Source organism: Gobio gobio, assembly GCF_949357685.1.
Source record: "Gobio gobio genome assembly, chromosome: 25".
NCBI classification, from domain to species: domain Eukaryota; kingdom Metazoa; phylum Chordata; class Actinopteri; order Cypriniformes; family Gobionidae; genus Gobio; species Gobio gobio.
Genome location: NC_137121.1, coordinates 21702560 through 21720758, shown reverse-complemented (window position 1 = coordinate 21720758; position 18199 = coordinate 21702560). Strand labels below are relative to the sequence as shown.

Sequence of the window (18199 nt, the reverse complement as noted above, 5' to 3'; positions counted from 1 at the left end):
AGAACCCTGAAGAAATCAAAACGGCATATATACATGATGTTTAAATTCAAAACTGAACCTTTAAACAAAAACTTTTAGGTAAATGTTAAAATATTAACATTTAATTAATGATTAAACAGGTAACAACTTATTAATTAATAACATTTTTACAATGTAATATTACTAATAATAAAACTCTAAACCAGGGTTGTTATTATAACTGAAACTTAAAACATTAAAAAACATTTTTATTACTTGAAATTAATAAATGTTAACTGAAATCAAATAAAACACACATTTTATTTTATTTTAGATACTTGCCAAGACAACATTTTCCATTTTGATTTAGTTTAAAACAAAATGACTAAAAAGTTTAACTAAAACTGAAAATAAAATCTATTTCAAAATATGAATGAAAACTATAATAGTATATATGACACTAAAATAACACTGGTCTAAATACATTTTAAATAAATTACTAAAAAATAAAATCTGCCATTTTAAATGCTACAAGGGAATGTAGTCATCACAACATTATGATGTACAGTATAAAATGGATATTAATTTTATTTGCTAACAATTACGAACAGTGTTAAAAGTATTAGTGTTATTTTAGATGATGACAAAGGCAATCTAACTGTAAGAATAGTGTAAATGAGCATAAACAATATTAAATATCGACTGATAAAAATAAACTCAAAAAATCTCTAAGATCGACCCATTACCAATATGGTGCCGAGATATTGTGTGTATCCCTGCTTGATACCTTCTTTATGCTGGTATTTCTGATGGTGAAGGTTCTCTGGGTGTAGTACGCGAGGACTTTTGTGCTCTTTACAGTAACCAAAAAACAGCCATACTCTTCCTGGTTCTCCAGAGGCCAGTATTGGTCACACTTCCTCTGAGAAATGGACAAACAATTGGTCATTATGAACATCTATTTACATCATCATATTTACATCAACACTGTAACAAAGTAGTTTCAATTTAAAAAAGGGTGTTCATGCTGCTTTAAAATGTTAAGTTTAGTCAACTCAAATATCCAAGTACAACTTCACATATCAAGTTGACTAAACTTAAAATAAAGGCAGCATGAACACTTACTTTTTTACAGTGAATATAAATTCTGTCACTCATTCTCAACTTCTTCCAAACCCATACAAGTTTTGTTTCCAACAGAAAAACCATCAAAATATGAGGAAAATATTGTTTGCTTTCAATAACAAAAGAACAATACACTGAAAAGTAACTGATTTATCTATCTGACAAAATTATTTGGCAAAAAAAATGCAAACTACAGCTGCAGGTTTTATTTTACTACAGGTTTTATGCATCAACAAAAAAAGCATAAATTGACTACAACAATCAGTTATTAATATTTAGTTGGTTCTCTCTTGTTGTTGCATGTGTTCATAATTTATTGGTATGACAATTTAACATCTTTCATTGCATTATCAAAAATAAAACAAATGACTCCAAAATGCTTACAAAATCTTTAAAAAATTTAATTTATAATATTATTTGATTAAAGGCTAAAGATGTCAATTTCCTACACCCAACATCCATTTTGGGCACTACTGTATTTTCCTCTCAATGAAAGTGAATGGGAACTAGGGTCGTCAAGCTCCACGATGTACCATAAAACAGGTCCATGTGATATTCCAAATCTTCTGAAGCCATACAACAACGTTAATCAATGCTTTTAGGTAGACTTTTATCAAATAGCTCACTCTTCCTTTCTCCACTAGGTTTGTGATCATAACAATCACTCCCACATTCTGCTCCCACACCATCCGCCAGAAATCCGGTGTGCTGGACTTCAAGGGCCCTTGTGCTGCAATGTAGGCTCTCTGTTTGTTAAATCCCTTGTGTGAAACAAAAAAGAAGAGACAAATAAAGCTAGCATTCTCAGCAGGCAGTTTAAACTTTGAAAGAACATCTCAGGTGACTCAATCTTACAAATATATTCTCACACTTAAGGCCACCATGCATGACTTTCTAAGATGAAATCAATAGCAAATCAGCAGTGCTTCTGAAGTCTTTTATGTCTGCTATTTTAATCATATCTACTAAACAGTCACATTTTGAGGTAGGCATGCCTCACTGATTAAATAATGATAAAACGATCACGATTTGCCTGCATGGCAACACTTCTGAGCTAAAGTAAAATCTCTTACATCCACGTAGTTGGCGTTTATATAGTCCCCTCCGCTTCTTCCATCTTTGTCGGCTAGGGGTGCGAGTCGCACTCTGCTGTGGTCATCTAAAGGATGTAATCCAAGATATGCCAGTCAATACAGAAACGTGCATCTAACACTTATATATAGTGACAGTGGTTCTCACAGGCTAAAATGTTGACGTATCGGTTCTTGTTCTTATTGTCCGGATGGTTGGAACAGTCTGTAGTTGTTCCAAGGTCCACGGTGCATGTCTGAACTTCCTAAAAAAACACCAACAATCCTCTATTCCAACAGTCTGCCGTAATCAAACACCAAAGATACGGTCCTTTGACAACAAGTGAGCGTCAAAAATACATGCTAAAGCTATCAAAAGCAAACAAATTAAAGGGAGATGTAGCTTACCTCAAAATACTCTTTCAATATCTAATGAGGGGATGAGAATGCGAAAAGCAATGAAATACAATAACAGACCAAAACACTGCATAAAGCAAAAGCACTGACAGCCTGGGTTGGATTCTGTTCATTTTAAGTATGCTAATTGCCTTGCCTACAAGTTCCAGTTCTGGATGCTCATTGGTCAATAGAGCAATACAACTTTAAGTAAGAAATAAAGTCGCGATTATGATTTAAAGCTGCGATTTTGAGATAGAAATGGGTAATTATGGCGCAATTGTGAGAAAAAAGTCATAATTGGGGAAACATAATGTCGAAATAATAGCAATTGGGAAATAAAGCCGCAATTTTGATATAAAGTTGCATTTACAAGATGTTACAAGTAGCTTTTTCTGTGAGTCTTTGTTTCTTAAAGGGTTCATTAATTGAGGAATCAAATTTTCCTTGAGCTTTTAACATATGAGAGGTCATCATACTATAAGAATATCCTGTACGTTTCAGAACTGAAAACTTCCTTGTTAGTCCAAAAACAGCTTTTATTGTAGCCAAACCCAGAGAACAACTCGTTGTGGAATGACCGCCTCTGCAGAAGAAAATCAACGCCTACTTCATCATTGCAACTTTGGTCCCGCCCACTGGCGTGTTAGTGAGATGACGAGTAGAGAAGATCCATACAGGATCACTGGAATAAAAATAACATTACCTTCCAAAGGATCCTAATGCAAAGAATGTGGTTATTTATTTTCAACAATGTGAATGTTTTAGTTGAGCATTATTTATTTGTATTCAACACACTTGGGCACAGCCTTTGCTAACAAACTTTAAAGGAACACGCCACTATTTTCGAAAATTAGCTCATTTTCCATCTCCCCTCGAGTTAAACAGTTGAGTTTTACCATTTTTGAATCCATTCAACCGATCTCCGGGTCTGGCGGTAGCACTTTTAGCATAGCTTAGCATAGATCATTGAATCTGATTAGACCGTTAGCATCTCGCTCAAAAAATGACCAGAGTTTCGATTTAAAACTTGACTCTTCTGTAGTTACATCTTACATTTCTAGACCGATATGGCTAGGCTAGCCTATTTTCAGGCGCTGTGTAATATCATTGCGCCGCTGTACTCATGGGACGGCTCAAAGCTCTTGATTATTACGCAGGAATGAGAGCATAGTTCATAGCCATATCGGCCTAGAAAATCGCAACTTTTCATTTTCCATCGGTCTTAGTACACGATGTAACTACAGAAGAGTCAAGTTTTAAATAGGAAAAATATCGAAAGTCTTTGGTCATTTTTTGAGCGAGATGCTAACGGTCTAATCAGATTCAATGATCTATGCTAAGCTATGCTAAAAGTGCTACCACCAGACCCGGAGATCGGCTGAATGTATTAGAAAACAGGATTAAAACTCAACTGTTTAACTCTAGGGGAGACGGAAAATTAGCCTATTCTCAAAAATAATGGCGTGTTCCTTTAGCGAACGATAATAATTTTAAAGTAATGTGACAACATGTAAGTAACCGTGTTCATTCTAATGCCTGATCAGTGACCAGTGATTTCTGATATGTAATGATTCATGTACGGTCAAATGTGCTTTGTCTATGTATCAGTAAATCAAACCAGTGACTAAACGGTCAACTTAACATTGTTTCTCTTAGTAGGATGAAATTAATCTGTTATTTAAACTGTGAATAATTTATATATAGAAAGCGATCAAAGAACGCTCCCTTTACAATCGCTGGAGCTGTCAATCAAACACTGACTGAGTTCTGGACTCGCGCCAAAACTCCTGTAATAATCAACAAATCTCTTATTTACATTGTGTTTTCACTGTTAGTTATCATGAAAGCATTCATTTGTGTGCAGAAATCGAGTTGCAATTACGAGATCACAGCATTAATGCGCTCAACATGTCTGTGATCGGCTACAATGCTCATCACTGCAACCTTTCATGACACGATATAAATCTAATGCTATAATAAACACGTTTCACAATTAGTTAACCTTGAGAACTGTAATAGTAAAAACCTGCTAAAAGTTTTCAATGTCTGCCAATCACAGCAGTGGGCGTTTACACTGAAGTCTCACAGCAGACACGCCCCTTAAAACAGAGCGCTCAAATCAGGTAGGAAAAATGCCTTTTATTTCTAAATTATGGAGAGTTTTGATGTAAAAATCATACTAACATAACAAGAGCACACCAGGAAACATGCAGTTCATGACTCCTTTAAAAATCTTTCAAATCTTTTTCCTTAATATTTATAAATGCAGAAATGTATTATGTATTCTCTTTGAGATCAGTGTGCTGAACTGTCAAATGAGGTTTTGGTTTGATCCAGGGAATTATTCACTTTTTGCTCTGCAAAATAATAAAGGAACACCACTAAATGTCCGTGAATCTTTTTCCCTGCTGTATGAATGAACGTATAGCCACAAATATCAATTATGATCAATCAAAATGGACAGAATCCAAAGCCTTGCTTTCATGATTGAACAGAGCATGCATTTAAACACTACAGTTTGCACTGCGCATGTTTTAGCCTGCCACAAAACACATATCACTAGTGGGTGTGTGGAGAAAAAACTTTAATTCAGCCTAAACAAAAGGAAACTTACGAAAAACATCACTTTTTCATAGGTAGCGCTTATGAAAAGAAATAATAATTAAGTTTACTCCCTAACTGTGTCCAATTAAAGCTTGCTTGATTTTTGAATGATCTAATCAAGTGTTAATAAATGAATGTTATGGTGAGAATGTACTATCTGACACTGACTGATGTTAATTAAGCTGTAACTAACTGGGTCTTTTTGTGCACCTGACTGGAATCTAGAGCCGAGCGCGCCACTGACCTAATTATAACTCAAATGCATTATCAACAACCTGCGTTCATGCATGAACGGACAGACACAGCATAATCGTGCCTGAATGAACCAAAGAATTCATTTATGAGACATGCCTTAATGACATGTTGATCAGCTACATCAAGGCTCGTACGACACAGCTGTCCCTTGAAAAGTGCCAAAAGAGAGGGGGATGATGGGATACGAACCTCAAACTCTCGGGGAAACGAGTTGGTGTTGTGAAGCTCAGTCACATGCTTTACAAATTGCTTTGCTGACTGGGGTTCATGTTCACCTGGAAGGGCAAAACACAATTGCTGATGACTAACATTGAAATGCATTTATGACTGTTATTTGAACATAATTATGGGGTACACTGGTCAGAGAAATTATATTATTGGCTGACAATAATGTGAAACAACCTGTTTATAGTCGAGTGAATTTGCATGTTGGTCAGTTTTTGCCTACATTGTGGGAACCAAAAATGTCATATGGTTTAAAACCCCTTAACTGTCACCCCCCTTTTTGAGAATACACATGGAAATGCACTATCCAAACTTAAAGGGCTGTAATTCCAGAATGCTTTGGAATATAGCCATTCAAAGTATGAAAGTATGAAAAAGTTATGGAAGTTTAAATTTACTGTAAATAAAACATACTGTACTAAATATTTTTTTATTTTATATAAAATATATATTTTACAAAAATGTTTGAATCTAAAATTACTATAAAATCAAAGCCATATGTCTAACCAAGTTGTGTTCCAAATTTGAAGTTGATTTCACAAAAATTGAAGTTCCCATGAGATTTTGTTTAGGCGCTGTACTAAAAATAGCCACCGGGTGTCATTGAAATTCCATTGATTGTTTTCTGATGCATTTTCCTGTACATTTCTGTCCAAATGTCATTTCCATCACAAATGGTCACCAAATATGGAACCTTGAGACTCAGACCTTTCCTACGATATGTGTTTTGTCAAGATTAGAAACGATTTTGATTGTAAAGTAGTTAAAATACATGTTGTAATATGAAACATGAAACCGCCCACTAGGGGAGGAGCCAGCTAGAAGAATTTAAAGTACCATTTCCATGGTAACGCAACGTCCAATTTCAAAACGGTTTTCACAGGATGAATTTTGAGTTCGTAAGCTTTCGAATGATACCTAATTTATGATAATTACTAAAATATATAATATACGAAAAAAAGAGTGCCAGGTGTCCTGCTAGCGGGACGGTGACAGTTAAGAGACAAGTAAAAGGTAATTTCATATTTGCCATGTACTTTGAATACTTTAAATAAATTGAGTGCATACATTTTAATCAATATTTTCAATAAAGGTTCAATAAATCAATTGATACAAAAAATATCTTTCATAGTAATTATTTATATAATAAAAATAAATGTATATAAAAAAGGTTTATAAGGGGAGTTTCACCACATGACATTGATCATGATTTCATGGGAATTATTGAAGGGACTTTTTAAGTGACTTATTGCACAATCAATGATATGATTGCTTTTTTTTTTAGCATGTTGGTCGCACCACATGACAAATTTGTCAACTATTACAAGCATTTAAAAAAATATTTGTTTTATTGTAAATAATTATAATAAAATATTAGGCCAAACAACTTTTATAACTTTAACAACTTGATAACAACATGATATTATGCACCACAATGACATTTTTTATTTTATTCCCCCAACAAATATTACAATTACTTCATAAATGTATATCGTGCTTATCATAGAAGATGTGTATTTAAGTCATTAAAGGGATAGTTCACCCAAAAATGAAAATTCTATCATCATTTACTGTATTAACGTCTTCTTCTGCTGAACACAAAGGAAGATATTTGGAAGAATGTTTGTAGCCAAACAGATCTCGGCAGCCATTGCCTACCATAGTAGGACAAAAATACTATTGTAGTCAATGGCTGGTTTGGAACAGAATTTTCATTTTATGTTGAACTATCCCTTTAAATTTTTGAATTGCAATTGACCCAAATGTTAATAGTACCCAGTTATGATTATGAAAAAGTGTGTGTGTGTGTATGGGTTACCTGTAGGACTCAGCATTGGCGAGGAGGAAATCACCCTGGGTGATGTGCTGTCTTCAATGTAGAAATGAGCAGTCTGAAAACATTTCCTGTAACGGCATTAAACACCATTTCTACACCAGCACTTTATGTAACAGAAGTACTGTTGACTGAATAGCATGTAATGTGGATGTACAACGCAAATTACCTTCCCACAAAGTTAATAAAAACACATGGTTCTCACACACAAGCTTTGATTATTTGCGTGTTGTTGTGTCTTATCCACATATGTGCTTGAGGCTGAACTCCAGGCTTAAAAAATAAACACAAAAACCATATTCAATCTAATCCACAACACGTTTTTAACAGGATCGCTCAGAGGACTTCCTTAACTGGAAGCTGTTTTGTCTAAAACGTAACTTCTTGGAAGGGATTAGTGACCACAGCACTGGGCGACACAGATTTAACGCTAACGTTTCAAGACGTCCCATTAAGTGCGCATCTGTCTGCTCTCCAAATGAGCACCATGTAGCTACAGATGGACAAGCAGTCGTACATGCCCATGTTCTGCTGAGATTGAACCACCCACGGCTGCACTAACAAGACATGGACATGACTTGGTCGTGTTGAACATAATCACGTGGAGGTTCTTTCTCCAGCCTGGCAGCATGTGTTCCCTGTAGGCCCACAAACAACAGATCAGCATATCGGAGATTTAATCACCGGCTCCAAGATTACCGATTTAATCTCCCCGCAATCTTCACGGTGTAACAACAAAAAGTCAAACATGAGCAATATGTTGAAGGGTCAAGAGGCACGTCGGAATGAGAAATGTACAATCTTGTGCCGCTAAACTGTTTACACATCCGAGACATGTTCTTGATGGGATTGCCAAAGTTGCTTATTTCACGGTTGGGAATATCGGAAGGAAAACAGGATTCCAGACTTCCATCCTGGTGTGGATGGAGCATTTTTATCGCTTTGGTGTGAATTCTGGCCGGTTTCACACACACACACACACACACACACACACAGAGAGAGAGACCACCGATACATCATGGATTGTTTATCTTGCTTCCCTTTGAGGTGGTCCCTCACCCGGTGGGTGTGAGATTGGGTCTGTGCCCAAGATTAGACCCCCACAGACAGACAACACGCTTCTCATGGGGCCACACTGCTCCCCCTTCTCCTCCTTATCGACGATTGTTATGATTATGGATTAGTAACAATATGATGGAAATCATGAGCAGCTGTCTCAGAGGAAGTGTATTTTTGTTTTCCATTCTTGTCCGAGTCAGTGATGCATGGCCAATGCCAAAACAGAGTTTACAAAAGAAAAGAAAAAAAATTGCTGGCTTAGGTAACCTAAAATTGTGCTTCATGTGGCAGCATATGAACTAACTGCCTTTATTCATGTCAAAAATATTATTAAAATATTATTTAATTGTTTAAAGGATCAGCAAGGCCTATAATTTTCATATATAGAGTTTCAAGAAAAAGTATGTGAACCCCTTGCAGAATCTGTGAAATGTCAATCATTTTAACTAAATAAGAGGGATCATACAAAATGCATATTTTTTATTTCGTACTGTCCTGAACAAGATATTTTATATAAAAGATGTTTAAATATAGTCCAAAAATTGCTGAATTTATTAAAATTACCCCGTTTAAAAGTTCATGAATTGATTCTTAATACTGTGTGTCGTTCCCTGGAGGATCCACCGCTGTTTTTTGGTTTTGTGATGGTTGTTATTGAGTCCTTTGTTTGTCCTGAGCAGTTAAACTGCCCAGTGTTCTTCAGAAAAATCCTCCAGGTCCTGCACATTCTTCAGTTTTCAAGCATCTTTTGCATATTTAAACCCTTTCCAGCAGTGACTGTATGATTTTGAGATCCATCTTTTCACTTTGAAGACGATTGAGGGACTCAAACACCTAACCCTAACTATTAAAAAAGGTTCAAACATTCACTGATGCTCCAGAAGGAAACGCGATGTCGGGGGGTGAAAACGTATTGAATTTGAAGATCAAGGTAAACTGAACTTCCGGGAAATATGCAAGTATCTTCTGTTGCTTCTGAAGGGCAGTACTAAGTGAATAAAATTTATATTTATACAAAATAAGAAACATTTGGCACAGACCAAAAATTGTCCTCAGTGTGAAAAGATGGATCTCAAAATCGTACAGTCACTGCTGGAGAGGGTTCAAATATGCATAAGATGCTGGAAAACTGAAGAATGTGCAGGACCTGGAGGATTTTTCTGAAGAACATTGGGCAGTTTAACTGCTCAGGACAAACGAGACTCATAAACAACCATCACGAAACAAAAAAACAGCCGTGGATCATCCAGGTTTCCACACACAATATTTATGAATCAATGGTTCATAAACGTTTGAACGGGGTCATTTGAATAAATTCTGCTATTTTTTTGTCTTGTGGACTAAAAAAAGTAAAATATCTTATTCAGAACAGTACTAAATAAAAAATAACGCATCTTGTATGACCTCTTCAATTTTGTTACAATTATTCACATTTTCACAGATTCTGCAAGCGGTTCACATACTTTTTCTTGCTACTGTATACATTATATACATTTTTTTCTTCATTTTTTTACAATTATATAAATATACAATTCTATTTTAAATATAGATTACATAAGTTAATTAAGATTAAATTACATTTAATATTATTTTATTTAATATATCATTTTAATGGAGTACATACTGTATGTCTACTGTGCTGCAACTGTTTTGTGAAAATGCCGTTACCTATAAGACTTACCTCCAGTAGATAAAAATGCCAATCAAAACAATGAGACCCAGGAAGGTGAGGGTGGAGACCACAGCCAGAGGAACCACAGCCTTCTTCTGCCGCTCAATGCTGCTCACCAGGCCCACCCGCGACTCATGACTGCTGTTACTGGCGTCTATGGGTCAAAAAACACCCTCCTCAGATCAGAGCGTTATCAGTAATCATAATTTAGAAGATATTCCTATCAGACTCAAACATATTTGGTGCATGGAGCTAATTAACAATAAAAATGTATGATATACACTGAAAACAAACTCACCTTGTAAAATAGAAGTCAAGTGAAACTATCACACTTCACGTAAATTGTAACACAAATTCAGGTTAATCTGCACTAAAGTGACATCATTTGCAAACCAGTACGCCTTAAAACATGGAGCAATAATGTCGATAAATAAAATAAAATAAAAATGGCTTTGATTTTAAAATTGTATACACATGATTAAACAATGAATGAATATCTATGATAAATCAATGGTACAATCAATGCTGTCGATAATGACAACAAAAAAACGTGAACGTGCTATTTTGTATTAAAATCGGCATACAACGACAAATTTTGTCAAAACAAACCACCTTTTGTTCTTTGTCATGATACTGAGCTATCACCACAGGATATTGACTCAGTTTCTCTTTGATTCTTAAAGACCCTATAATCAGTATGTCATCCATAAGGATTGGCATAGCACCACTTAATCTATTCCATCAGAAATGTGTTTTGAGTTGGTCTGACACTAAGAAGCTAAAGAGTTCACAGGTCATGATTCATTGCAGACAGACACGTTTGAGAGATTAAGATCTGGCCTAGGACTGTCTGAGATGACCTCGGCATCCCAGCCAAAACACAATGCTGCCACTGCCAGCTGTCACTTACTAGTGACTATATATAAGAGTTTTGCTGCCCTCTGCTGGACAAACATTAGAATAACTGTTTTATTCCATGGAGGAATCGTCAAACAAAAATAATTGAGGCTACTGAGGCAGGGCTTGTTGTTGTTGATGATGTTTCCCAGAGCTAAACCAAATGCTAAGCCTCCATGTGGTTTAATTTGCTATTCAGACTTTCTATCATATAAAACTTGATAAATCTACAAATTGATCCCAAAATCAAATGGGTTCAGTATCTTGGATTCGACTTGAGATGGAAAACATGCTGTTGGTATGTTTCTGATGATAGGTGTGAGCATGCTAATGCACATTTTTAGCAAATAATCACATGAACAACATGCAAGACAACACAGAACACATAGGAATAACATGGGACTACGAATAAGACATATTGATGATGGGATTTTCTAATTAAGATGATGGTTCTTTAGAAGCACGTTTTATGTTATTTAGACTAATTTGTCAAAAGTTTTGATGTATACGTTAATTAAGGACGCTGTAGTGAGCTCTTCAAATCTTACCTTCCCAGCGAACTAACTTCTACAGAGCACTTTCTGGATGAGGTTTTAGTTGTTTAGGTTACATTTGTGGTGGGTTATGGCATTCAAAATTTAGGATGGGTTAGTTGTCCTCGAACCGAGAATTTTCAGACACTCTTCACTGATGATTCACTGATCAAACTTCACTGAGCATGGCTAAATCAAGAAGCACCTTCAGGCATGGACGTCAGTAACCGAGAGCTTTACCTTCCACTGGTTCCTCCTCTGAATCCCTCTCAGTGCGCTCTGGAATACTGAAGTCTGAAGACGTCTCATTATCTGTGAGGTTTTCACCTGATCCACTCTCCTCTTCCCCACTACCTCGTAGAGTCCAGGAAGGACTGGGCCGCAGGGTGACCCTGAACTCGGTAGCTTCACTCTCTGTCCCGTTCTCACCCTCGAAGTAGAAGGAGGAAGAGTGCTCCTCATTCCCATCATCCGTCTCATCAGGAGGTACCTCTGTAGGAGAGGCAGTGGTGATATATGGGATGACACTCTCATCTCCAGATGCTGAGCTCTGGCCCCAATCTAAATCGAGCACCCAGCCCGAGGCACTGTTCTCCAGCTGCCCATCGGCAGAGTTTGTAGGAATGGAATTAGACTCGGGAGCAGAGGAGATTGCAACGGTTGGGGGCACAACAGGAACAACCACAGAGATGGATTCTGGGGCAGAGGTTGGCGCAAGGGTTGGGGTAACCACAGGAGTAGGTATGGATCTGAATACTGGAGTAGAGGTTGACGCAATGGTTGAAGATCTTATGGGAGTAGGTGCTCCCTGAGACATTCCAATTGCAATTTGTGCAATGCTGCTGACAGTGGCTGAAACAAAAATGCTGAGGTCACTAGAAGGCTTGGCGGAAAAGGGAAGAGAAGACAAAAGAGCCTCGGCACGGAGGTCCAAGTCTGCATTGCTGCACAGAGGAGTACCGGTGCTGGAAGTGGACAGAAATGAATCTAGATCTACTGGACTGGTTAGGTCACCCGAGAGATCACTAAAAGGGGACAATCCCGAAGTAGTAGAGGGCAGCAGGATGTTTAGAGAGGCATGCAAAGAGATTTCACTAGATGCACCACTGTCTTGACTAAAAGAAGGAGCTACTAGAGAAGAATCTACCCACTCCATCAAGTCCACAATGCTACCTGAGAGAGAAGCATCAGAGTCAAGGGTTGTCATCATCAGAGAGTAGTCCCTAGTGACAGGAACCGAAGGCTGGAGATATGCAAGAGAGCTCAGCGCGGAGATAGTACTGGGGAGCTCAGAGGGGTGTAAAAGGTTGTGTTCATAGTTTGGCTGCATGGAGATAACGGAAGCAGTTGCTTCTGGTAACGTTTGAGGGGGAAGAGTACTTCTACACTGGGGGTCAGCCGAGAAGGACCCAGACAAAACATCATCATCACCATCATCATCATTACAACCACCACTAGAGACAGGCTCCATGTCTAAATAAGACACAGAGCCGGTGAGGAATAGGGTAGGGTAGGAAGGGGAAGGGGTGATAGACTGTGCACCACCAGACACCAGCATGGAAACAGTGTAGGGGATGTCCCAGTCAGGGATGGGTTCAGACAACACACTGTTTAAGGAGTAGGGGGACACAGGACTTGCATGCACGTAGGACAAAGTGTCAGATACAGAGGGGGCATACGAGGCACTCTCACCATTAAACACCGGCTGGGTGGTCTGCGACAGAACAGTGCTGAAAGCTGCAGTGGTTGGAAAAGGCAAGCTAGCAGTTGTAGGCCACAGAGGGACCTCAGCGGGGAAGGTAGAGGAAGTTGATTCCATTGGGATTTCAGGCAACAGGACTACAGTCACTGAACTATCCCCAACAAAGCTGTCTAAGTCGGTTACAGGTCGAGTCACATCCTCAACCCCTGAAACGTCTATCGGAGCTGGTGTTACAAATGTTTCAAGGGTTCCACTTGTTTCAGGGGGGAAACTTGTTTCAGAAGTTACACTTTCAGAATTGACACCTGTTTCAGAGGTGACACTTGTTTCAGGGGTGACACTTGTTTCAGAAGTTACACTTGGTTCAGAAGTGACACTTGTTTCAGGGGTGACACTTGGTTCAGAAGTGACACTTGTTTCAGGGGTGACACTTGGTTCAGAAGTGAAACCTGTTTCAGAATTGACACTTGTTTCAGGGGTGACACTTGTTTCAGAGGTAACACTTGCTGGAAAATCTGTAAAGGTACTGCTTCGGCCATCAGACTTTGAGGATACACCTGCTACAATACTATAACTGTCTGGTCTAGTGGTGTGTACATCTACAACAAATTTGGTGGTTATGGTTGCAGGGGTGGTGGGTTGGTCTGTGTATTTCACTGTAGGTTTATCTGTGTATATAACTGGAATATAATGATCTGGAGTCTTCTGAGAGTCTTCCACCGGGAGTCTTCTTTCATGAGTCCTTGGTGTTGTCTTAACAACTGGATGGACTGGATGCTCTGTTGAAGTAACTCTGGGGCTCGTTGTGGTGGTTTGGAAAGGATATGGAAGTTGCTTTGTGTTGGGTCTGATCAAAAAGGTGTTGATGTGATAGTCTTCCTAAAATAGAAGAAAGAGATAGAGAAGCAATATGTTTACTGTCGTAGAAAACCCAAAAATAACTATACACTAAAGTAGTATTGACATAGTTACCTCTTCACTATAGTCAAATGATGCAGAGTCATTGTCTGTTTCTGAAAATAAACCAAACATAAAAAAAGAGTTAACACATGGTATGAGTGAAATATTCACATGTCAGCTACAGATAAGTATGTTCTGTATGCTCTCTATGACACTGAAAATAAACCTAAACTATTCTTACATTGTATACTGTATATAGTGAACATTTTACATGTCAGCTCTGTATTTTCACAAGTATGTTCTGTATGCCCTTTACTCTTTATAACAACAATATGTGATTATTGGATCAACTCACTGTTTGTTAGTGACCATTTTCAATATTTGCATTAATAAAAGTATTTAAAAAAAAACAGTTTCCCATAAGTGTACACAAACACACACCCCACACTTGAAAATCATTATGTGTTTATAATTGTATCCTTAATAGGCAAAGATACTTGCATGCTTGAGGAACAAAAGTTGAACACACAAATTGGTTTGTGTATTCAATCACAAACCACATGCCTTAAAGGGACATTTTTGGTATTTGGGCATTTGGTATTCTATGTTGAGAGTACAGAGGTTGAGAAGGAAGGAAAGGTCAACCAGGTCACCAAATAGGACATTTGTTTTGGTCATTCTTTGGTACAAAGAGTGCAAAAAGGAGCAATCTCTGGGTCAGAGGGTCGGTTTTTGATCACACACATTGTATCACACGACAGGAGAGTTTGGACACCTTCATGCATTAAAAAAGCTCCCAGCACACAAAGATGGAGAGAGCTTACAATGTCTTGCAGGCTCTTACCTGTCATGGGATCAAGCTCAATGACACAAAATGGTGGAAAAGACCCCAGAGATTTTGTGATATGTGGACAAGATCGGTTTGTGAAGCATGGAAACATTAAAAGGTAGAACATGTATGATTTTATCAGATAGACTGGCCCCATTTCACTGATGTATGTAAAACCAAGCCACTTTTAAACATTTTTATATAATCATGACAAAATGTCTTGTGACAACACATATTCATGGACACTGAAATATAATGACAGGGACTTTCAGCTAGACAGATAAGTTTATTATAAATCAGTAAGCTCAATACAGACGCCCCAACATTTCAATGAATTATAAAAGAACACAAAAAGCACAAATTATCCATTGAAAACATGCAAATAGACCGGGAAAAAAATCTATATAGAAGGAAATTCAAAATGCAGATAGTGACGACAAAGTATAAGACAGACAGACAGAGAAAAAAAAAGAAAACGACACCCAAAGAGCACCGACAAACACAAAAAGTGTACCTAATATATATATATATATATATATATATATATATATATATATATATATATATATATATATATATATATATATATATATATATATATATATATATATATATATATATATATATATATATATATATATATATATATATATGTGTCTAAGTTCAAGTTAATTAAAATATCTTAATAAATATAAATTCTACTGAAATTGCCATCTAAATGTGAAATCAAGTTGGGTTAGCCTGATATAACATTATTCATTACAGTACTGGATTTCATTTCAAAACACTACGCAAGTACCTGTACAAAAAAAAATTGTGTGTTGCTGTAATCTGAAAGGAAGTCTTTAATACCCGGAGAAAACTGTACACTAGCACAAACTGTATACTCAATATTACAATGCATAGGTCAAGCATTCAGAATGGTCTCTGTTTACATAAACGTGTACTTGTGTAAAGTATGTTTCTGGCTAAAAGCTGTAAACCACTCCAAGATTCTGTCCATTTCTTCATAAGTCTTAATTGGCACCACATAATTTGCTGGACAATGTAACTGGTTTGCAAAGGATCAGTCTACAGTCTGAAGCATTTGGGTTTTTCTAACATTTGAAATGAGTGTTTTAAACTTATTCTCCACGGATGCGAGGGCGGCGGGCGCGATTGGTCTTACCAGGATCATCCAGGGGCATGTCCACTGTCAGCTGGTCACTCACTCTGCCATACAGACCATTGGTGCACACGGCAACAACCTGCACCATGTAACTGGTGTTGGCCACCAGGTCCTGAATGATCGCCCCCTGGTGGTGAAACAAAAAAATCATCATAATTGATATTCAAAACCTGTGTTATCCTATATAGGAGGTGAAATGGAAAGGTGACCTTCACGATGTAGGCCTGATTTTCAACATTCATTCACTGATATCTGACGTTTATGGCAAAACGTTAATGAATTACCACATCCTGGTCTCCATCTGTCAAGTACTCTAATGCAGATTCATCATCGCCCTTGGCCGGCCGGTAGGTGACGGAGTATCTCTCTATGCTGGAGTCGTAAACGGCACGTGGTCTCTCCCAGATTACAAGCATACTGGTGTAATTATGAGGGTTGGCTTGCACGCTCTCCGGCTCTGAACTGCAAACTATGACAGCAAACACACACACACACACATACGATTATACTAAACAATGGTGCCAGATGAAAAGGTGGCTGTAAATACGCAATATGCATAATAAATATCCATACACTCTTAAAAGAAAAGGTTCTATATAGAACGGAAAAGGGTTCCGTTTGGCACTTATCCCGCCATGGGATACATTTTATGGATTTAGTTTTAATTAAATAGTTTTGTTTTAATTCATTTTTAATTGTAATTGAACAATTGTAGAAACAATGAAATGGCCCATTAAACATGAAAGTATTGTGCAATATTTTAAGACAACTCTCCTTATATAAAACCTGTCTGATATAAAATGTTCTTTAAAACTGAGTCAAGAACCCTATGTCTCTATATTGAACCCCATTTGAACATTCAAAAGTTGGTGTTCTGTAAGATTTTTTAATGTTTATAATTTAAAAAAAAAAGTCTCATGCTCATAAAGGCTGGTTTTGTTTAATCAAAAATACAGTAAAACAGTTATATTGTGAAATATTATAACTTAATATAACATGTCTTTACTGTCTCTAATTAATTTCTTTCAAAACCCAAAAAATCTTACCGTCTCAGATTAAGCATTTCTGAGGCTTCACTTATTGGGTCAAGTTAGGACCTGGTTTAACACTGGTTTACTTAAGTCCACTTGATATTTATGACTCTCAATAACAAAGTGAGTTTCTCAATAACAAAGTGAACAGATGCGTAATATTTCTTGCCATCGGTTTCTAACACAAGAGGGCAGAAAGCGCCCGCAGTTTAAACAGTCTGTCTACTAAAGTAAGCGATTCCCAAAAAGACTTTCAGGAAGTACTCGCAAAACTCTTTTTTGTTAACCCTATAAAACAAATAATCATTTTGATTCATCTCTTTTTCTCTCTCTCTTTCTAAAGAAAGAAAACTATGTACGATAATGTGTGTAATCTGTGCAAGTTTAATTTGTGGCAGAATATATGTGGAACTTTTTTAAAGTCTGTATTTCTACCACAATATATCTATGTGATTTAATGATAATAAATATATTGTTAAATTAAATTATGAGTTTGAATGTTCACTATTCTGGTTTGATGTCATGTTAAACGCTCTCTTCACTACATACGTCATTTATTTCAGTTTCGCCATCCCAAACTTCCCTATGCAGATGTAATTCTATTAGAAAACTTACATATGTGCCCTGAACAACCAGATGCATTTTCGGGTTTGAACTGAATTCAACCTGTGCAAGACTGCGAGTGAAGGGGCAAACAGAAAGAGACAGTTTCCTAGCAACTCAAAGCTGTTTTGATATGTAAGCCAGAGAGACCGAGATTGATGTGACTGAATAGTAGTGAGTAAACATTGTTAATACTGTGTGGACAGTGAAAGAGAGGTTACAGTAAGTAAATCTGGTTTGCCTGGCTGCTTTCGGCTGTACATTCCATTGTTATTCTAGTCTGAGAATTCACCAGTCACTCTGTATATGAAGGACAGCCATCAGAATGATATATA

The 18199-nt window shown here is 37.1% G+C and overlaps 1 protein-coding gene across 1 annotated transcript in view; it reads right to left on the bottom strand.

Annotated features, from left to right (window-relative positions):
* The window catches only part of ptprz1a (protein tyrosine phosphatase receptor type Z1a), a 70754-nt gene that overhangs the window by 10394 nt on the left and 42161 nt on the right, over positions 1-18199 (bottom strand). Inside the window, exons 9-22 of the mRNA XM_079810415.1 lie at positions 16515-16699; positions 16231-16357; positions 14306-14346; positions 13837-14212; positions 11872-13638; positions 10211-10355; positions 7456-7541; positions 5601-5686; positions 2562-2582; positions 2323-2419; positions 2157-2242; positions 1710-1844; positions 746-880; positions 1-6 (exon numbers count right to left, since the gene is read on the bottom strand). The exon at positions 1-6 is cut by the window's left edge and continues 158 nt beyond it. Of these exons, the coding sequence (XP_079666541.1) occupies positions 1-6; positions 746-880; positions 1710-1844; positions 2157-2242; positions 2323-2419; positions 2562-2582; positions 5601-5686; positions 7456-7541; positions 10211-10355; positions 11872-13638; positions 13837-14212; positions 14306-14346; positions 16231-16357; positions 16515-16699 (3293 nt within the window). The remainder of the gene's footprint in view (positions 7-745; positions 881-1709; positions 1845-2156; positions 2243-2322; positions 2420-2561; positions 2583-5600; positions 5687-7455; positions 7542-10210; positions 10356-11871; positions 13639-13836; positions 14213-14305; positions 14347-16230; positions 16358-16514; positions 16700-18199) is intronic.